We start from the raw sequence: 22,500 nt of genomic DNA on the forward strand, positions 1-22,500 counted from the left end.
ACAGAGCCCCACAAGTTGCAAGATTACAAGTTTCACTGTCATGTTTAAAGGATGTGGAGGTCTTTTGCAGTGCCACAGAAGTCTTCGACAGTAAAAGCCTTCTGCATGCCGTCCTTGTCTTGAAAATACATTTTAAGGACGGTGCCTACTATTGTTATTTCGCATACGTTCTGCGCATTTTGAGATACTCAGATTTCCTCTTGGCGGTGCTTGTTAATACAGGGATGTTTTTTCCCGGTGCAAAACTATGAAGGGAAAGCAGAACTTACATGTAGCAAGTGCTCTTGGCATTCAAAAAGAAAATTGGGGGTAACCATGCATTTTTCAGAGATACTATGTAATTAAGCTTCAATTTGGAAAAGAACGCCATACATTGCTTTGTATTTTAAAGCTTTTAATATTGTTGATTAATTATTTTCAAAAAATGTGTGGTTACCCCCAATTTTCTTTTTGGATTAAGATCTGCTTTTCCCGCATATTCAGTAAACCGGGCAAAAATTCCTTTGAATTAGTAGGCACCGTCCTGTAGTGCTGACTTCCTCAGCATGTTGTCAGTCAAAATTGAATTAGGTCAATACGTAAACTGTTCTCATTTTGTAATTGGAGATTTTGAATTTTTTTTTCCAGATTGAAGCATCGTAGTTGGGCAGCTCAGGTTCAGGTCAGTAAGATGTGAATTTTTCTATTCCACTAAAAGTAAGAAAGTACTCTATTTTTCATTGACTTAATTACGTTCTTTCATGGTTGGATACTCCTTTAAGCTGACAAGAATGTTTTTCATCAAGGCAGAAAATAAATGCTTTGTAATGTAAAGATCAAACATTTATTTGGGCCCCGCCAGGAAATAGGGACCCTTGGTGAGAAACTTACATATACCAAAATAATGTGTTTTGCAGGATATTGTTTAAATGGTAGGAAAATTAGCCATTTGCCTTGGTCGCAGTAACACCTAGGTTAATCGAAGCGTCAGGTTCAATTGACATGGTATGTGCCTTTTTATTGATATCGATGTCTTTGTCATGAATGAATGTTGTTGTTTGTTGTGGAGGTTGTCAATATTAACAAGCCTCGAAAGGTGGTTACTTTTGTATTAAACAAGCCCTGGGTCAATGCAAGTGAAGTGTCTTAGGGTTTGATTCCCATGCATGTGATCGTGGGAAACAACTGGTTGCAAATAATAAGAATTATTGATCAAAGCTAGCAAATAATAGTGATAAAAAATTCTATTGAGACCTGAGTAGTTGTAAACCAGCATGACAGTTTTCATCAGGGACAGGCAGTTTAAGTTTTTTGGCATATACAAATGACATTATTCTTGCAAAGCATAGTAAATGCATTTTCTGCCTCCACATATTTAGTTGAAATTCTTCTGCCTTAATTGTGAATGTAATATTTAGTGTTATGTTAGAATGAATGAAATGACGATTTTGTCAATTTTTTATAATCATGATGAACAACAATTTTTTTTTCATTTTGCCTTACGTCAAAAGAAGTAACGTGATTGATAAAATGGGTTTAGCTCATGTAAACATAAATGGTTTATGATTTCTGACATTTTAAAATAAAAAATTTCTGGGCCGAGAGAAAAATTAAGTTGTTTGTTTTTAAAGTGCAAAGAAAATATATAAATTGAGAGCCGAATTAAAATTTCAGCTTCTTAATATTGATTTTCGTCTTTTTGTAAGTTTCATACGATTGTGTTAATTGGCAATAATAGGAGTGGAATAGAGATGAAAAATTGCTGAACTTTTTGCATTGGAATGGAAAGAAAATGTCTGGCTGAATATAAAATATTCATAAAGGAAGACTTTCCTGCTCTGCATAAGAAATTAGATTTAAAAAAAAAGAGCTTTGGTTTAAAACCAAAGCCGGAACTCGAAAGAATACAACGGTTAAAAAATAAGAAAAAAAGAAGAATTGTCCCAGAGATAAACAGTGCTTTTGAAGGTAATTATATGCATAAATCGACGCGTATAAGTTTGAAAACAAAAGCAGCAATTATTTAAGATGTGTTTTGTTCTTATAGATTCTTAAGAACCCTTAATTAGCCTTGTTTTCGGCCGTTTTTGCGGACGACGAATTTAAATAGGATCATTGACTTTCCATTCAAAAACAATGTTATTTTGGAATTCCAATATGAATGCTTTTTGCATTGTAAGGATTTGAAAGCCATTGATACGCAGAAGAACGCCGTTAAAGCCCTCTTAATGCAGTGAAATGGATTCTATTTAATGCACGGACGAGAACCCACTTCAGGGCAAAATGAACGGAACTTTCTGACGCGTGCTCATGTTAGCTATCGAATTTTCGCACATGAGAAATTATTCATTCAAATCCACGCAATTTCTAACAGCTGTAATGTTCTTCGAATTTCCTGCTAATTTAGATCTCACAGGGGTGACTGCGTCTAATTATTCCAATGCTGTGTTTCGCTTGGACCGGCGACACAATTTTTCCGTTTTACTTATGAAATTTACTGCGTTGTCGTAGTGGATGTTCAATCGCTTTGGTTTTTATTCTCTAAGGGGGTGTTAAAAGCACGCTCACATAAACGCCATGACACGCAAAGTAAATTGTAAACACTAAAGAACAAGACAAAGGCTTCCTTTTGGAAGAAAATGAAATTCGTTTGTTGTAAATACAGCCGTGTTGAGTCCATTCTCGTGGACCAAAATCAAGTTAATTCGCGATTCCACCAAGACCCCTTTTAATGTAATGTGTAATTTTATGCGTTTTAATGCTTACATGTCAGTAAGGGCTAATACTCTTGAAAATCCATAAATGTGACACTCAAATTCACTTTTTGTGTACAGAACTTGTTTTCGGTTTTCAAGTTTTCTTAACCGATTGAAAAAAATCTTAAGTACAACATGACTAAATTATCGTGGCAAAATAATTCTTTTCGCAGTTTTCGTATGGTTATTGGCGAGAACACGCCGTGTAGTACGAATAGTTTTGTTTCTTGTTGAAAAGCGTTAAAACGATTGTACAAATTTTCAAAATTTGTGTCCACATAAATTTGGTTTTTTTTTGGAAAGTAAGCCGGTAAATCTTGCTCAGTTTAAGAATCGTAGATCGCGAGAAAACTTCGGCGACAAAGCCAACATTTTTGTTTTATAGAAATTAGGATCCAAGTTGCATCTCAAACGGAGAAATGCGTATACAATCTTTGTTATTTCTTCTATGTTTTCATTTCAACATCCATCACAAGAAATGTTGCATACAGAAGAGGTAAATACGCGAATTTGCATTAAAATATTTTGGTTTTACAGTCAAATTAAACTTCGTTCGTTTCTTAGAAACTATTGTAGAATTTTCCCTTAAAATGAAGGCAGTGGGCAGAAGAAGATCAATTTTCGTTTAAATGCTATGCAATCTCTAAATACGATAACTGCAATTCACAATGATTAAAATTTGTAGATTACGAGGCGTGAAAAACACACAGTGGAGTGTCTTATCTAGATATTTCAACATCATAAAATTCGACCAATTTTATCTCGCGTATACCGTACTTGGAGAATGACATTTGAAATTCGTCGAACAAACTTGAATCATTTGATCAAGAACTTAATGCTTATAGACAAAAGTAAACATGTTGAATAATACGCGCGTGATTAAGTTTGCGTGGTAGGAAAAAAAGATCGAAATTTGTACTCACCCTAAGGTTGTCATCGTGACAATTGTGTACCAAAAACTCGCAGGGATGCTTTCGAATTTTGTATCAGGCTCTTCTTTTTCCACATAGTACATAACAGTCGCAAAGATAATAACTGCCATTGAAAGGGAAAACAGTAAGAACCCAAGCTCCGAAGCGCAGCTTTTGAGCGTATAACCCAGGATTCGAAGCCCGCGAGAATGTCTGGAAAATTTGAAAATTCTGAAGATCCTAAAAACTCTCAGAGTTACAAAAGCTCCACTTATAGAATTATTCGGCATGAACAAGCCCACATAGTAAGGTAAAATCGCCACTACATCAATAATACTCATAAGATCGCGAGCGAACTTGCAGCGGTCTGGCGCCGCGTACAAACGAGCGATGTATTCCACCGTGAAGACCACTACACAAGCAGTTTCCATCGAGAAAAAAATGTTTTTATTCACGTCACCAATAGTTCCGCGGTCAGTAGGTAGTGTTTCCACCACTGTGCTGATAACACTTACTGCGATGAAAAACCCGGTAACGTAATAGGCAAGAGATGCTAACTTTCCGCTCTGAGGATTCTGAAAAGCTGTCCACATCTTCTCGCGGAAAGTCGAATCTGTATTTTCTTCCCCATTTTGCGATCCGCCATCCTCGAGTTTATCTGGCTCGAAAATTCTCTCTTCGCACTCCTTTTTCCTCTCTCGAAAATCCTCCCAGCAACAATCGTAGACAACGTCCTCGGAAATTCCAAAAAAGCAGAGTTCTTCCTCAAACGATGCAACGCATTCACCTCGCGGGTAATGGAGCTTTCCATTTCGATAATAATTTAAAACGTGCCGGAACAAGTCTGGATCTCGGTCAAAAAAATATTCCTTTGTTTCCGAGTCGAAAAAATAGTCCTTTTCGTCACTACCAAGAAGGGTTTCCGGAAAACGCGACAATGTGTTTTGCCAAGTTTCAAATCGTCGCCCACTCACATTGATAGTTACTCTCTCGTCGTTCTTTTGCGACTCTGGCGGCGGCGGCATCGGGGAAGTTGCTAAAGGAGCCCATCCCACGGCGGCTGCCCGTACGAAAGGCAGCCAAGCTCCAACATCGGTAGCCATGAGTTTCTGCGAAGGCCTCACATCGAGAAAACCACCTCAAGTTTCCTGTCGAGCAGCGCATCTACTCTAGTCAAGCAGGTGCAATGGTCGGCTTTGGCCGACAAACAACTAGCTTAATTTATGCCAACGCTTCCATCGTTGTAGATCGATGGAGTTTGCGCTGTTCCAGACATTGACAACCAGGCATCGATTATCGACCGTGGACGTGTTTCGCTTCGGGCTTCGGCGTCCAACGTGATTTTCGGTCGTTCGTGTGAATATTCTTCGCTTTCTTGAGACTTTGCAAAGAGCGCCTCTGAAATGTTCCAGCACTACGGGTCGAAATTGGCGCAGTGTTTTGAGAAGCGAACTCCAGGAAATTATCGTTAATCCTGTTTTTGTCCCTAATACAGCCACACTCGAGCCATAAAATTAAGCCGCCGTTCTAGCTCACCACCATACGCTTTCTTCAACATGGGTCGCTCATATGACGCGAACGAAATTTTTGCTGAAAGCGTCGTGTTTTGAAAACGTTAACGGTGATGTAATTCTGAATTCTTATTTCGCAGTTTGCGCAAGGAAAACCTAATTGCGAAGGATATTGCTAATTAGCATTGGATTAAAGAACTTTAAAGCTGCTAGCCAATGGATTTCAAGCAACATGACTAAGTGATTGATAGTTTATAAAACATTCACTGGGATTCTATTGTTAACCTGTCAACTATCTGCGCCAAAATTTGCAAACAGACCAAACGGTGTGATACGATTTCAAAAAAAAAAAAAGAAAAGAAAGAGAGAAAGTTCTTAAGTGATGTGTTCTGTTGGTCCGCACGTTATATTTGAACTCATTAAAGACTTTTTCAAAGCATAGAAAATAATCAACAGATGCCGTTTTGAAATCGTCGCTAAGTTAGAGAGAATTCCCTCCTCGATTCTTTGTTTGGGTTCCATTGTGAGTTCTAAAGCCGTACTGGGGATTTTCGGTGCTAAATAAATAATATCTTCAAAACCGAAGGAAAAAGTGCATTTTAAAATTAAGCGATCCAAGGGAAAAAATTCTTTTGTTTGTTGGGACAGTCCTTAACCAAATATGTATTAAATCCTCTAAAATTCGATTACACACTGCTTGTATAAAACTAAGGGGTTACTACTATAAATTCTTCCGAGTGATTTAGAATTCATATGTTTTCTGTGCGGGATGTATTCAAATAAGAGGAAAAATACATTCGTTTTTATTGGTTTTCCGCTCATGTTTATAACTCGCATTCCTTTTTCTTGGGAAACCGGCGATAATTTAAGTATTTTTGAAAGTTTCTAACGGTTTATTTTAATAACGAGCGTTGACTATATAGAAATGATTGTGTGCAGAATGGAATTGGTGGCTTTTAGTTGCCAAAACAACTCTGAACCATTCGCTATTTATGCTTGTTTTTGTTTGTTACACTCGGTAATTTGAAAATAAATTGTACATTCGAACGTAAAGGAAGTGGAGGCCTCGCCGTTCTAATTTTTAGCGCGGAAAGTACTCTTTCGCTTTGTTTGCGGCGTTAAAAAGGGGCTTAAATCGCCTTCTAATTAATATTAGCCGTCGACAAGAAATTGACCTACAGTCGCCAAACCTTTGATATCAAGATTTTGAGATGAAATTGAATCGATTAGTTTATCTGGACCAAAAAAGAGAGATAAAATCGACTGATTCTGTTGCGTCACAGAAGTACTGCTCGAAATTATATTGAAGAAAATGTTTTGATGTTACTACGGGCTATAGACAGCTTCGTTGTTGGAACTAACAGAGAAAAAAAGTGAAAAAAAGAAAAACCGGTTGAAAAAATATTCCGGGGCTGTTCAACAAAAAGAGTTTTCAGGAGTTGATTTGTTCGTCAAGGATAAAGACAAGATAGAGAGAATACCTTGTAGAAAGCTATTCACAAAGTAGTTACAAGGCGTTTATCATAAGCAGTGGCTTAAACAAAAGGCACGGTGTTAATCGGATTTACAATTAAACCGTAATGTGTTGTATAGCATTCGTGTATTTAAAAAGAAATTATAGCCCTGCAGCGTTGGGAAAGGAAATTCGTACCCCCTGCTGAAGAGAAAAGCACGTTCATCGGAGAAACTGCTGGGATCGATGAATTAGATTCGTTTTTTCGTTACAGATCTAAAAGCATCAGTTTTTTTTCCAAGTTAGATTTTTATGCAATGTTTACGTGAATTCAGTGTAACGGCCGCCAAAAACGAGAATTAGATAGGCGTCAAGCTCTTTACGTCTTGACAAGAATTTGACAGTCAGGTGGTTGAGTGAGGTGGTCGGACGGAAAATGAAACTATGGTTAAATATGGAGATTGAATTGGAACTAAACAATTCACGGCTTGTATGAGGATTCTTAAGGGTTCATCTGTGCATTAAAACTCTCGAATTCGCATTCGTATCAACTCACATTATGTATGTAGTGGGGTGCGTTGGCTGGGAAATTGTCAAATGAGGGGAGGATATAGGGGCATAAATTTATGTTCAGGAAGGGTGGGTCGTTGAAGCTGGGTTGCGCGGGGGCGTTTCGTAGAACAGAGTTAATTTTAATTTGAAAATAAGTTGTGTAAAAACAAACGTGGGCATAAATGTCTTACAAAAGCCCCCGCCACGATAAAGTTTGTTTTCATTCCTTTCCAAACTAAAATAGATAGTACTCATTGGGCATTGGCCAAAACCTTTTTCAAGCGCATGAGAAAACCATTCCGCGGTTCGGTGTTTTAAGTGATTTTTCAAATGTCAAAAATGAAGTACACGTAAAGGTTCAGCGCGTGCAAAGCAAAAATACTTTCGAGCGTGCGTTCGTGTGGCCTTCATTTTTTTTCGTTCGTAACTTTGTAAGTTTGTTCTCTCGAACATTCGTTCGCGTGTTCGTTCGTACGTTCGTTTCGCGTGTTCGTTCGTTCGTGCGTTTGTTTCAGCTGGTTTTCTCATTGACGTCACCATGACGAAGAGCGTGGTCGTTTAATGGCTTTTTGTTGACTTAACGCACGCGATGAGTGAGGAATTAGTTATACAAGGCGTCATTTTGTGCAGGTGAACTTTGTAAGCAATTAAATTAACACTTACACAGTTCATCTTGGTATTACAGCCTTTATTTTCTTTCTATTTTGTGTTCTCTTGGATCATGTATTTTAAAATCATCATAATTGACGGGAATTTAATTTTTAGCCTTTTAAAACCTTACGAAATTAGTATGAATTGAAACTTAATGGAGTCACAACTTTCAGACGTGCCGAAACTGATATCGAAATATGTATAAGCGAACACATGTTTGGTTTGCGGGGAAAAAACTATAATTCTCAATTTCGGAAGAAGGTCAAGTTTAAGGTTGAAAGCTTCTAGAATACGGTTTTTAAGTGGATGTTTACGTAGAGGGGAAGACTCAAGGGCCGTGTTTTCACGAGCGGTTTTTCAGGTCGCTTAGCGAGTGACAACCGAAAATTCCTTGAAAACAGTCCCTTCCTCATTAACTCGCTTAAAGTTAAGCGAGTCGGCAAATTTCAATAGAATTCTCATTAAATTTAAGCCACCAAATCAGGGAGCTTAAGCGAGTTGGCAGTTACTTTCGACCGATAAGGAGTCGCTTGCGGTTGGTAATACAAATCGGAAATACAACAAGCGTGCTATTTTTATTATTTTTATTACTGCATTGGCACGTGCTCTCTCCTTATTTAATCTTAACAATTTTTAAGTCGCTTAACGAAGTCTGCTAACAAACCACTTTCAGGAATTTTAAGCGAGACAACGGCTGTCGTGAAGACACGGCCAATATCTCCAGAAAAGCAGGAAAATTAATTGCACGTGCTTGATGTTAATTGTCACTAGCTGTCCGATCCTTTTTTACTTCTCCTCGACTTCAATGTCGGTTATCTCAAAATATCAATGAATTTTCTTTTTGACTTGACTGTTCAATGAAACGTAAACATCCAAGAAAAGCAGACCCATACCCTAAACCTTTGTCAGTGTCGCGGCCGAAGCAGTTGGTTGGTGTTTGAGAATGTAATGGACAGTTCTTGACGCTTATCAGCGTTGCATCTGTTTAGCCGCTATGTGGAAGTAAGCTAAAGGTGTTTGTACCAGGAAGGTATCCTAAGGCCAGCCATTTAAACGTATATATATATATTTTTTTTTTTTTCTTTTACCAGTTTACAACCAGAAGATTGTACTTGGTCGCGGTCGGTGTTTACATGTTCTTCAGTCGCAATCTTCCTGGCTCCCTTTTCTCGACCAAGGCCCAGTTATTTCAGGGGTCAATTAATCTAATCATGGTTACTGACGTTAAGTTACTTGACGGCTGCCACAGGCTTTCTTTTTCCGCACTAAAATCAACTTGTTCAGGGCTTTTGGACAGGCAAAAAGTCAGACCTCAGTTGGTCGCGGATTAGTGTTGTAATCGGCTATTGCACAACTGAGCTCAACTGTCTTGCGGCCATGCATTCAGCTTTACAGGGATGTTAATAGAGGCCGTAACTCGTAACACCTGTTACGGCCGAGCTGACTTCATGTTACGGTTGAAGATGTTCATTGTTGCAGGTACAAAGCGAAATTAATTTTAAAATGTTACCTGCTGAAACAAATATAATTGTCTTGGTGTCTTGGTGTCTTGCCTCGAGATAATTCATAAACGTTTAATCCCTGTGAATCGACCGAGTTCTTGGAAGCCGTTTACATACGCCCGCCATTTTGAAAGCAGAGATGGCCCTGGTGACGAGGTTGTGCGCGGCTTCTACCTTTTCTGAGAGACAATTCTTACCCTGACTAACGAAGTGGATTTGCTAAATGAAGAAGGTGAAGATCTCGAAGACGAGATTTTTACACAGCAACAAATTAAGTCCTAAAAACATGTGCTCATTTGAGGGCTGACAGTGAGGATGAAGATGACTAAAATTTATTTAAAACTTTATAGCACATTTTCATTCCAGGTATTTTTAAAGCAAGTCGTTGAAAACAAACTGTGATTAACAGATTGTAGAAGTGTTGTGAGACAAAACTATGTTCTATTCTGTTGTAATGTTGATGGGTCACATTCAGGAAAAAAACATGTCCGAACTGGCAACAGGTTTTACACCATTTCAATAATGATGTAGTTCCTTTTAAATGAATGAATTTCTTTCGAATGACGTGAATATTATTGGTAAACTATAGTGTTCAGAAGATAACTGAACAGTTAAAAAAAACAACCATGTTTTTTTAAATTAACATTAACTCTTTGTGAAGTGAGGTGTATGAAAAGTATGTATTTAAAGTTAATGAATATGAAAAGTGAGGGTTTTTATCACTGAATAGAATTTCCTCTTCATGCATCAGAATACAGGAAAAAGCACTTCCAGGGGTCTCTTTTTCAAAACATTTCTGGGAAAGCATGCACGTAATAGCGAGCTTAAGCAACGACAACGGCGACCTCTACGAGAACGTCATCTCAAAATATAAATTTGCGTTATTTTAATCGCTTCATGACTATTTCAACGTTTTTAATATGACAAGGGTGTGGTAATTCCTCAAAGATGACACCAGTCGGAACGGCACTCCATTTTAGGAGAGAAAATGAAAATTTATCCTCAAGTGCTGACGTTCTTCATAAAACCAAAAACTTGGCTATTTCACGTTGTTTTTTTGCTGACGACGGCAACGAAATGGAAAAAAGCCAAAAACGCACGTGCAGGGCGTGCGAAGCTATTGTTTTTAACCACTAAATATGCAAATTCGTGACGTTCTCGTTGCCGTCGCCGTTGTCGTTGCTTAAGCTCCCTACTTTTGGAGCTTTAGCAACGACGACGGTAACCGGTAAGGAGAACGTCATCTAAACACATAAATTCGCGTTATTGCGATCACTTCGAGACTATTCCAAGCTTTTTAATATGACAAAGTTGTAGCCGTACGTCAGGAATGAAACCGTTATGAGCGGCGCTTAATTTAGGGGAGAAAATGAAAATTTATTCTCAAGTGCTGACGTCCTCCATAAAACCTCAAATTTGGCTATTTCACCTTGTTGGTTTGCTGACGACGGCAAAGAAATGGACAAAATTGAAAAACGCACGTGCAGGGCGTGCAAAACTATTGTTTTTCCCTGCTAAATATGCAAATTTGTGACGTTCTCGTTGCCGTCGCCGTTGTCGTTGCTAAAGCTCCCTAATAAATGCTACGGGTGACACCTTTAATGAAGAAACGGCTGCTTAAAAACTTATTGACATCCCTGCTTTATATAACCTTTTCGCCCCTGAGGTGTTCCCCATTGACGCATAAAGTCGTTTGGCATTAGCAAGAGGTAAATCTAGAAATGCAGCTGGGGTAAAAGGAAACATGGTGTTTGAGTAGACATCGCAGTTATCAACCCAATTCGCCTCCAAAGGGTTCGTCATTGAAGAGAAAATAGCAATCCATTCGAAAATTTTATCGCATTTCTCCGTTTTTTTTAATTTTTTCTTCCTCTGTCGGAAATCGGAATTGAAGTTGCACAATAGGGTCTTTCCTGTCACTCCCCTGCTAAGTAATATCTTTGTGTCTAGAGTCTTCTGCGCGTATCTTTGGTAGGTTTATGGGGGTAGTAGAAATGCGTAGATTCAGGTAGATTTTATTCGGTGGACACTACAAGCAATTGCGTGGAAGCTGATGTAACGCGAAATCTTTAAACGAAATATACCCTTATGAGCTCAAGAATGGAACGTCAATTCGATAAACACTACAAGCGGTGAAAAATGAATATCTGGAATCTTAAAGAGGTGAATAATGAACTTCGATAACAATTGCATCTTTCGCTGTTGGATATCAAAGTGAGCTCTGTTTCTAATATTTTACTGACTGTGATGTTATATACAACGCTGAAACCAAATGGCAAATTCTGTGGTAACTTTGTTTGGTTGGATATGGGTTTAACAAAGTTATTAAAGGTATGGAACGCCGTGAATGTATATCTGTGTTACTAAAGTCGCATCTCTGTTGTCTGGCTATTTTCATTTATTTTGTACTCAACTCTGCACAGTCTTCAGATAAAATGTGACAGTCAATAATTATTTGAAAGAACCTTGTCGATTTTGTGCTTCATTGTTTAAAGAAAGGGATCTTCAAAAAAGCGTTTGCTGGGGCAAGTCAAATGTTGGTTTTTGAGGAGAGGAAAAAAAGGAAAGGAACTTTATTTAAGTGTCTAGTCGTTCTAGTGCTGGAGCGCTAATTGGGGACACTGTAAACTGAAATTAACAATGAAAGTAAATCAAGTCAAATGTTATTTTTTGAGGAGACGGGAAACCGAGTACCCGGAGAAAACCTCTCGGTGCAGAGTAGAGAACCCACATATGACGCCGAGTCCGGGAATCGAACCCGGGCCACATTGGTGGAAGGCGAGTGCTCTCACCACTGTGCCATCCCTGCACGCCAGGGGCTGGGGAAACCGGATTCCCTGCGCTTTGCCTGCACCCCAGGGGCAGGGGAAACCGGATTCGCTGGAGAAAACCTCTCGGTGCAGAGTAGAGAACCAACAAACTCAACCCACATATGACGCCGGATGTGGGAATCGAACTCAGGTCACATTGGTGGGAGGCGAGTGCTCTCACCACTGCACCATCCCTGCACCCATAATCATCTTGCATCACAATGCAGTTTTATTGAAGTAGAGACCGACTTAACAATAAGTAATAGTCGTGACTTTAATAGGGAGGGGTGTTCTTAATTACCCTTAATGCTGAGGCATAGTTTACACTTTCTAGTCAGAGGCTTGTATCTTGGATTTTACACTATTGAAAAATCATGTGGGAGGTTACTGCTAGTTACAGTATTGCTGGCCCTGCCATAGTGAAAGCATGCCGGATATAGCTACACCACAACAGCAGGAACTTTTTTCTGCCTTACTCTTTAAAGTATGGCACTGAGCAGTCATTTTGACTCTTTGTTCTCTTGGTTAAAGGAAAAAGTAAAAGTTTTCCACCTTAACATTAGATGAGATTACTGTCTTCTTGTTTTTGATCTTTCAATTTCAAATTACCTGAGTGAGCAACTATTAAACTTGGAAATAAGCCTGAAACACAGTGTCCTTAGCATGTCTACAGCTTAATCACTACAGTTTGTATCCACCAAAATACTTGTATGTGGAGATTGTCCGGAACCAGGGGAAATTGTACATAAATGGCCATACAATGATGCTGCTTTTGCCATATCATTTGTTATTTTATTTAGTTAATGCATTAAAAATCATTTCAATCAATAAAAATATTCTTTCTGTTAGACATGTTAGCAGGTTATAAGCTACTGATCTACCTACATATTTACAGCTAAAGTTTACCTGAGAACAGGTTTTTGCCAAATCCTTCAATCCCTAGAAGTGATCAACATTGTAATATTCCCTTTTCCTTGCAAGCTCAATAAATTATAAACCCCAAAGAAAGGAGTCATGATAAATAGGAAACTAAACTTCAGATAAATCTTGTCATATCTCGCCACATACAGGTAATTTATTTTCACTCTACAGACTGCACTCTTCAATGCTCAACTGTGAAAGGACTTCTATACCCCATGCACACCAACAAGACATGTTTAATTAAACTAGGTTTAACAAAATGAGAATTGGTCACAGAAAAATTTAGGACTGGCTTTTACATCATATTCATGTGAGTTTCAATACATGCTTTGATGTGTGTTAAATTTGTAGTTGACAAAAATCAGTTTTCATGATTTAAAAAAGAAAACACTTTGAAACCGTGTTTAACTGAACATGTTTAAAACACATGTGGTTAAGGTTTGGTGTGAACTGGGCATAAGTAGTCTAGGAATATTTGGGGTTTCCAAAAGTAACCGGCTGCGAGCAAATAGCAGATATTTCGTTTTTCTTACAGTAACTGCGTTTTTCTCCTTCTTTTTAAGCACTGCAGTCTACCTTAATTTAAAACCCGCAGACAACCCTAAATATTATGCTGAGCTGCACTTGCACCTGATGTTGAAATAAGTTCCTTTGATCGTCAACTTATGCCTAACTAGACCAGTCTTTCCCTCAACTAGGGTTAAACATTTGTTTATTTCTTACAAAGTAAGACACCGATCTTTCACTGGGAATAATTTCGTATTTGCACTCTCCATTGACATAACCAACCCTTGGAACATTTTTGCAGCGAAATAAAACATAACTCCCACAAATCATCCTCTCCATAGGTGACCTAGTTTCCTGATAGCAGACTCAGCTCTCTTTTCTTTTGCGTTCACTAAGCTGAGGAGTATGGGGAAAAGAGACCTCGGCCATGGGTTGAAACTTGCTTTGTTGAGCATGCGTGGTAGTTACTTAGCAACCAAATCACCATGTGATACTTAAAGGGGCTAGGTCACGCTATTTTAGGTAATTTTGTTTAATTTTGTCAATTATGAGCTCTAAACGTCAAATTGGCAGAGCAAGAGCAACTGAGAATGATTTTCCAGCTTTGTAAATTTGTAATTTTGAAAAAAGGTGGGCCGACGTTTTTCAAATTTACCCAAATTCAATCCATTTTAATCCTCTCCAATTTTGTTCATCCATGTCCCTTCTTGGCTTCCCTGTGTTTTGTTAGAGTTCTTTTATAGTTTTGAACAGTTATTTTGATATTTTAGTTAATTCTATGACCATTCGATCAGTGCTGAAATTGCCTAAGATTGCGTGACCTAGCCCCTTTAACAACAGCGGAATTACTGCCAAGGAATGAGCTAGACGCAGTAGGCTCAAGTCACAGTCAGTACTAAACATATCATGAGGCATTCATTTTCAACGGTGCCATGCAAGGTCATGCATGGACGGCGGTTGGATCAAAGTGACTTTCGAACCATGATAGAGGTCTCTTTTCCCATCCTCATCAGCCCAGCGAACACAGAAAGAGAAGAGACCCAGGTACTTGTAAATATTTTGAAGTTTGAAGAAGATTGGTCGTCCTAATATGCAAACTGGAGCTATAAAAAATCGTAGGTCATTGCCTTATCAATACTGTAAAAACCTTGACCTACACTATTGCTTAATGATAATAATAATGATGATGATGATGATTATGATCATTAATGTAGCTAAACATAATAAATTATTGCTTTACTAAATTGGGAAGACTGTGTAGCAATCACATAATGAAATTCAAATAAAGCAAAGCATTGGTTGGTTTTTGGTGAAGGGGGAGAGCTGGAGTAATCAAAGAAAAACCTCTAGGAGCATAGTAGAGAACATTGAACAAACTCAACCCACATATGACGGCAAGTCCAGGAAGTGAACCTGGGCCACATTGGTGGATGCATGGCGAGTATTCTTACCAACTGTGCTCTTACATGGAAACCTAACCGTAAACATAAACATTGATCTAGACCTTAGGTTGGTGAAATGATCTACTAGGGTTGTTTCAGTACTGGTAGAACAATGACTCGGAAGCATTGACCTGTGTTTTTTTTACCCACAGTTGGAAAACTTTCTTTTTTTGTGAAGTAGTTGGTGCTGTGTTGTAAGTACCTAGAGCAGCTAAAATTAATGTTAACTTTGCAAGTTATTCCTTTGAGTTTTCATGGCAGTTGTGTTCATGTTCTTTTACAAAGAAACAACAACTATATGGTGGTGTTCCATACTTAACCTTAGGAATTAAACGCCCTTCTTATACAAACAGTTTTTTTTGTTTGACATAAATTATTGTAATTTGTGGGGTCAATAAAATGTTACATCACCTATATTTGTGGCTTAGAAAGTAAATTATTATCAAGTGGAGACTTTGTTTTGCAATCTTGGATAGTCTTAGAGGTCAAATGATGTGAATTTTAAGAATTTTCCTTACATAATCTCCTAATTTCTGCCTATGATTGGCAAACACTGGGAAGAATTTAATTGTTGATCACAGGATTTGAAGGATTATTATGAAAAACCTTATATATGAACTAGTCTGAGTTACTGAGTGGATGGAACTTGTCCATTGATCAGATGAATGGTGGCTGTGGGAGTCACAGGAAGGCCAGCTGGGCTTGGTGATTCATGTTTCTTTAAGAACTTTATTGAAGACACTTTCTTCTCAGTGGCTTTGCCTTTGGAACTCTCAAACACCAGCTATATAAAGTAAAAAATTACAAAATTGGTTGAAAATTCATGAGGATATAGTCCACAGAACTTAACAGTACTAGTGTTCGGGTATAATGTAAATCTCTGGAAATCATAATAGGATTCAAATGTTGCCCTGATTAATTTAAATAGGACATGGCTTTTGAGCGGACATAAATAAACTAATTCGAAAAACCGCTCTCCTTGACACAGCAAGAATTCTGAGAAAGGTACCTGAGTGATGAAAGCCATGATAAAATTTGGGTTTCCTTAGGCAACTTGTTGTTGCCTGGCCCCCAAGAAGATAACCCAGATCCAACTTTTGGAAAGCCGGTGCTGAATCCACAATAATATTAGCAATAATGAACTATCTTTTAAGTGTCAACTGTTTGAGTGCTGGGATGCTGAAATCAAATCAATGCATATCAAATCGAAGGTTGGTTTTTTAGGACAGGGGTAAAAGCATCTGGTATTACCTAGTCTAAGAGTAAATATCTCCCAATTCAAATATGTTTTCGATTGGAGGAGAGCGTGCCACTTGTCATGGGTCAAAACTCACTAACTCCCTACGGCAAACAAAACTCACTAACTCCCTAGGGAAACAACAACTAGAAGTTTTGACTCTCATGTGATCAGAAGGTGCACCTTTGAAACAGCGGCAAATGCTGTGTAAAAATCTGTGTATTTTATTTTGAGTTGGGAGGCATAACAAAACACACATTGAGGGTCTCGAGGAAACAAAACTCCCTGTTTCCCTTGGGTCCAGTCATTAAGTGTTTATTAACCTACTTTATCACAAATTTATTTCAGAAGTCAAAAGTCTACCCCTTGCCATCGTGAAATATCCATTCAGATTTCTTGCAATTATTGCATTTATCACTTGAAGGCATTTGATATAATAGGAGTATGTTAAGCATTTGCATTAACAGTAGCTGTTTAACCCTCTTGCTGTACATTGGTTGCTCACTTTTAGACTTGGTGAGATACTTTGTGGTGTTTATCAAAATGGAGCAAGTCTCTAGACAGCTACATCTACCCACCTTCCACCTTCCACCACCCCCCCCCCCCCCCTGTTTTTGATGTTGCTACCAAATAGGAGAACATTGGTTGGTAACTGGTAACCAATAAACTAAATGCACAAAGTGTACTTAGAAAGTGGAACTGGGACTAAAGTTTAATGTGTATGTTCCATATTGTAGCCATGATTTAAATAATTACTGTATTCGTACATACTGAGGGGTTTTCATGGATAGCAAGACCAGATATTTCTTTAGAATTCCATTAACAGACTAAAATTTGAGAACCATCTTGCAAGCATAATACACTTTGAAGTGAAGTGGGGATAATAAACTGGTTTTGTTTCAAGAGGGAGACGATGGTTCCAAAAACGTTTGAATAATTTAGGCCGGGCTGGTGGCTATATTTATCAATCCCACATCACTGTACATCGACTTCCCAGTTGTTGAAAGGCAAAGTTATGAGGCTGAATGTAACCTTTGTGTTTAAAACCTAACAGAAATGAATTTCATTGAGGTTCTTCGGTCGATGTCCAAAAATAACTTTGTTTTTTCAGTTCAAAGTGACACTTAAGCACTTTCTGTTTGTATTGTGTAAACCTATGAAAAGTCTGTTCATTGATTAAAATGATAAAGTGGAAGTTTAAAAGTATTTCTTGGTGTATTTTTTTAAAAGAACAATGGGGTGTTTCTTACGGACTTTCAACGTGATGAAATGCAAACATATTTATGTTTGATGTTTTTTGTGAGAGACCCCAAAACAAGCTTCTATTTTCTTGTTTAAAGTAATTTCAGAGATTTTTCGATCTTTGTTGATTAGTTCGTATTGTATTTGGAATCTTTTTTTGGACAAAAGAGTGTTATTTTGTGATGGTTTATTTTACGAACATGAGCTTTAATATCATTCGTACCTCGCCAGAGACCGTTCCAACTTCAGGCACGTAGTTTCCCTCTGGAATCGCCAAACTGACTATTTGTGCAGGCTGTGCATGGGTGCTAGCAACAGCAATTTCTGTGGGGTTTTCTGCGGAGAATTGATGGTGAACTTTGGGAACCACGGCTGCTGCATTCATTGGAACCGCTGCGACTTCGTTCCAAGAATGTCCGTGATGAAAAGAATATGGCGTTGGTTGCAAGTAAGAATTTCCAACAACAGCTGTTGTGGTGTAGATCGGCTGAGAAGCTGAATGAGAATGTTGAGGATATGGACTCTGTGACTGATAATGCATCTGTGGGGAATATGCTGGCACTAGAACGAAGTGTGGTTGTTGTGGATTCATCGCGTAGTACATGCTGCCATCCGAAGTTGAAAACGCATAATAGCTCCCATGGGTTGAATTTTCTCCGGGGTCTTGCCTGTGGTAATAATACTTTCCAAAACTTCGTTTGCTCTTTCTGCGGACCGCTTTGCCAACGTTTAAGCTCTTTCCTCGGAATTCAAGGCCATCCTGGTCACGAACTTGATCCGCTATCTCTTGCGATTCGAACGTGATGAACGCGTAACCCTTGCTAAACCCGTTGCGGTCTCGGACGACTTTGCTTTCTTTCACGGTACCGAAGTCTTGGAAATACTCTCGAAGCTCGTTTTCCGTCGTCTCTGGCGAGAACCCCTTGACAAAAATTCGTTTTCCAATATCTATATCGCCCATGCTTTAACTTGCAGAACAGAAAAACAGTGAAGCAAAAAACTTACAGATAACACAACGAAGTAAAATGAGAAATGTGCAAACGTGCCGGGGCGCGTTTTCTTCCTCTTTGCATCTTGGGAAATAAAGTCACGTGGCCTCGTTGTTTCGATATTTTTCAAAGATTCAGCGAAGAAATTAGTATTTTTTAAAGTAATTTCAACGTTGTCGTTCGCAAATTTACCGGTTCGCATTTGTTTTGCTGTCGCAAGTGTTATTGAACTCTGGAGACGGAAAGTCTCGGATTTTTAATGCTAAACTTGTCACTCAAAAATACTTTGTTGGGTTGTTTGTTTTTGTCATGGCGAAATCTCGAACCCAGACTCTCTTTTTCGGCCAAGCCAATGGAGAAACTCTGGGCACCAGTTTACAAAGGGTTTGGTCCTGTCCTTTTTCACCTCTAAATCCACAGTTTTCAAAGGATTTAAAGTTAGGGATTGAGCAGTAGATCTCTGACAGAACTTTCAAATAAACTAATCCAGGAGTTAAAAATGATGCTGCAATACAGAGCTTTTTTTATCAGCTAGGCATGCTGACGGAACACAATACATCGATACGAGACTCTGGTGACCGCAATAAGTTTCATGAACTACCAAGGTCACGTTTGACCGTTAGCGTAAACAGGCCTCCGCAATCATATTTTGCATACAACAGAGAAAAGAGACCACCAATGGCAAATGACAAAAAAACCCTCAAAAAAATAACGGTTCAATTAAAAAATAAAGGACTTCCGAGGCAAATTTCGGAGACCTTTAGGTGCGTTTACGAGTTAAATTTATACAAAGGCAACGCAATTGTCAAATACTTGTGAAATGTTCGTGGTTAGTCCGATGTGGCGTTTCGACTCGGCCAAGGGACTCTTCAGAGACCTTTAGAATTCAGTAGGCCTCCGCAAACATATTTTGCGTACGACTTTGACAGAGAAAAGAGACTTCCAATGGCAAATGACAAAAAACCCTCAAAAAAGTAACGGTTCAATTAAAAAATAAATGACTTCCAAGGCAAATTAATTTGCGAACGGGACTTTGGGCGCGATGCTTAAAGGTCTCTGAAGAGTCTCTTGGCCGAGACGAAACGCCACGTCAGACTAGCCACGTACATTTCAAAAGTATGTGACAATTGTTTTGCTTTTGTATATATTTCCCTTAGCACTTTAAAAAAGCATAGTTGGGAACGTAAAACTATCATACTTGTTCTATGTGACCTCCGTATTTTTACACACATTAAAGAGGCACAGTAATGCTAAATTTGCTGTTTTTGGGTCAAAACTGGGCAAAAATCTAAATTGGTAGTTCAGTTCACACGTACAGCATTCCTGACAACCCACTGACAATATATGAAAATATATTTATTGCAAAAACAGCTATTCGTATTTAATTTTTGGCTACTTTTTGTGGACACCATCTCCAAACTTGAAAAGCCATTTTTTTCAAGTTTCAATCCATTTCTATCCTCTCCATCCATGGATGCAAATAACAAAGAATAGCTTCATTGCACTTCAATTGTCATTGACAACAAAACTACACCATTACTTTTTGGTCTTTATTGATGCTAAGACGGCTTTTTGTGTTTTGAAGTTTGACTGAAATAGCGTGACACTGCCCCTTTAAGTCCAAATGTACACCTTATTCCAAAATGGCCGCCATTTTAGTATTCTTTTGTTTTCTTGCAAATTGGCCCTTTTGGCCTCGCTGTCAAACGTAAAATTCGAAAGAATATTTAACCCTGAACGAGGCCAAAAGGGCCAATTTGCAATCAAACAAAGGAATATTAAAATGGCGTCCATTTTGGAATAAAGTGTATGCAAGTAGTAACATGATTCATGCATGTAGCTTTCAACAAGGAAAGACCTTAGATAGCAGTGACCAGAACCAGGTTGCTGACCAGCGGTTTTCGTAAAAAAAAAAGGTTTTCTGGGGGTGCTTAGTCTCGCGGGCTCAGAAAACCTTGTTGTGGTCATTGTTATTTAGGGTTTTCTTCAACTAGATGCTCCTTGAGCGTAAACTGGGTTGCCTGTGGTATGTGTTACCCAAAAACAGAAGGCACTGAGTTGGGTGGTATTGAACTGCAGCGTTCCAGTAAACTTTTTCAATTGGGGAGGGGGGAGGGGTGGGTCATGTAGACCCTTAGGGTCACCCAGACGTCGTGCCAGCAATGGCTCTTTGACTCACACGTTGAATTATTTTGTTATATCCTGTCCCGTTTTGAGGTCTTTTACTTTCTTAAAGTTCAGTTCAAAGATAACAAAACACGCGCTTGAGTAAAACTCACTAGTCTGCAAAAAAACCAACTGCAAATTGCTCTGACGGACGTTTTCCAGCATGCCATGCTTGTCTTGCATTTGCTCTGAGCAAACATTTATTCCACAAACTAAGAAAGGACTGAACATGTCTTTTTCGCGTCATAATTCCTCCTCTTTTCAGTCTAATCTGATGCCAGGCAAAATTTTTTTGGCCTTAAGTTTGCGCCAAAACGTATCGCAAAAGCGGGGAGTTAACAGTAAAAGGCAAGCCAAAAAACAGATGAAGAAAGTAAGCGTCACGAAGTGTCCCCTGTTTTGCGTCACTCGTGTCTGGGAAAGCGGAAGGTGACGCTCAAACAACAGAAACGCTTTTCCTTATTGCTATAAATAGGTAGCACATGCTTTGACTTCAGGGGACACTAATGACTCGTTTGCTTTCATTTCCGGCTGACCATATAGCGGTTTTCAATTGAGTGTCGAAAGTAATTAACGAATTGCATTGGTTTTGCATTACTTCACTCAGTGATTGGTTCAAAGTTCTCGCGCCCCTTTTTCAACCAATCAGAAGTGAAACCAAAACCAATCGTGGCTCGCGCGTGCATATTTTCCAGCTCTTTGTGTCGGCTGCGTGTAATTACTTCGAGTTTTGATTGGTCTACTGGATTGTCTCCGTCCTTTTTGAGTGGCCAACTCGCTCTATATGTTTACAGGGAAAGTTATATCTTAAGGCCCGGGTGAACTTCTTCAACATTTGCTTGAACATCTGGCCTCAGTTGTTCGAAGGGTGGATAGCACTATCCACTGGATAACTTAATTGGTTTTGCTTGTGTTTATCCGCTGGATAGTGATTTATCCGGTGGATAGCGTTATCCACCTTTTGAACAACCGAGTCCTGTTCAATTTTGTTGAATGATGTTGAACGATGTTGATTGCTATAGGGTGATCAAAACGATTTCAACGTATCATTCAACATTTGATTCAACATCAGTCCCAGGCTGCAGCCGTGGTTGTTACTATGGATACGGATATGGATACGTCATTGAGAGACCGATTAGTACGCACGCTCATACCCAACATTAGGGAGCTTAAGCAACGACAACGGCGACGGCAACGAGAACGTCATCTCAAAATAATTCGCGTTGTTGTAATCGCTTCGTTACTATTTCAACTTTTTTAATATGACGGGGGTGTGGTAGTTCCTCAAAAATTACGCTGGTAGGAACGGCGCTCAATTTAGGGTAGAAAATGAAAATTTATCCTCAAGTAATGACGTTGAGGCAGTGTGGCCCAGTGGTTAGGGCGCTTGCCTTGAGATCCGGAGATCCCGGGTTCAAGAAACGCTCTAACCACTCGTTGAATTTGATCCTGGTAGTCCCTGGTTCAAGTTCCCAGCTGCACTTGTAAATAGCCAACTGGTTTGCCTCCGGCCAGTTGGGATTCTTAACAGTTGTTGTTGTTGTTCTGTTCTGTCGTTTCGTTGTGTTTCATTGGCCCTGAAAAGCCCCTATGGGGAGCGGTCAATTAAGTATGTATTGTATTGTATTGTTGTCCATAAAACCTCAAATTTGGCTATTTCACGTTGTAGTTTTGCTGACGACGGCAAAGAAATGGACAAAATTGAAAAAAGCACGTGCAGGGCGTGCAAAGCTATTGTTTTTGCCTACTAAATATGCAAATTTTTGACGTTCTCGTAGCCGTCGCCGTTGTCGTTGCTTAAGTTCCCTAATAGGGAGCTTAAGCAACGACAACGGCGACGGCAACGAGAACGTCATCTCAAAATATAAATT

At 38.9% G+C, this 22,500-nt stretch overlaps 3 protein-coding genes across 6 annotated transcripts in view; 1 reads left to right on the top strand and 2 right to left on the bottom strand.

The window, feature by feature from the left end:
- The window catches only part of LOC138056910 (potassium voltage-gated channel protein Shal-like), a 17,926-nt gene extending 10,809 nt beyond the window's left edge, over nt 1-7,117 (bottom strand). The window contains exon 1 of the mRNA XM_068902854.1: nt 3,659-7,117. Coding sequence (XP_068758955.1) covers nt 3,659-4,749 — 1,091 coding nt within the window. The 5' untranslated portion in view covers nt 4,750-7,117. The remainder of the gene's footprint in view (nt 1-3,658) is intronic.
- The window catches only part of LOC138056911 (A-type voltage-gated potassium channel KCND2-like), a 60,656-nt gene that overhangs the window by 14,521 nt on the left and 23,635 nt on the right, over nt 1-22,500 (top strand). For all 4 annotated transcript variants that reach the window (XM_068902856.1, XM_068902855.1, XM_068902860.1 and 1 more), the window contains 2 exons: nt 628-661; nt 897-984. The gene's annotated coding sequence lies outside the window, so the exon portion shown is untranslated. The remainder of the gene's footprint in view (nt 1-627; nt 662-896; nt 985-22,500) is intronic.
- Nucleotides 14,245-18,932, bottom strand: LOC138056913 (protein boule-like). The gene is made up of 2 exons (XM_068902863.1): nt 17,698-18,932; nt 14,245-15,779 (listed from the first exon to the last, which is right to left on the bottom strand). Exons 1-2 carry the CDS (start codon nt 18,433-18,435, stop codon nt 15,624-15,626), a joined length of 894 nt encoding a protein of 297 aa, XP_068758964.1. The 5' UTR covers nt 18,436-18,932; the 3' UTR covers nt 14,245-15,623.

The sequence above is a fragment of the Montipora capricornis genome, chromosome 7 (assembly GCF_036669925.1).
Source record: "Montipora capricornis isolate CH-2021 chromosome 7, ASM3666992v2, whole genome shotgun sequence".
In the NCBI taxonomy this organism is placed as follows: Eukaryota; Metazoa; Cnidaria; class Anthozoa; order Scleractinia; family Acroporidae; genus Montipora; species Montipora capricornis.

Excerpts from the sequence above, each read along its gene's own strand:
- LOC138056913 (XM_068902863.1), bottom strand. The coding sequence starts at position 18,435 with ATGGGCGATATAGATATTGGAAAACGAATTTTTGTCAAGGGGTTCTCG. Across the intron at positions 15,780-17,697 it reads TTGGAACGGTCTCTGGCGAG|CTGGTGTTTGAGAGTTCCAA; the intron begins GTACGAATGATA and ends TACTTTATATAG.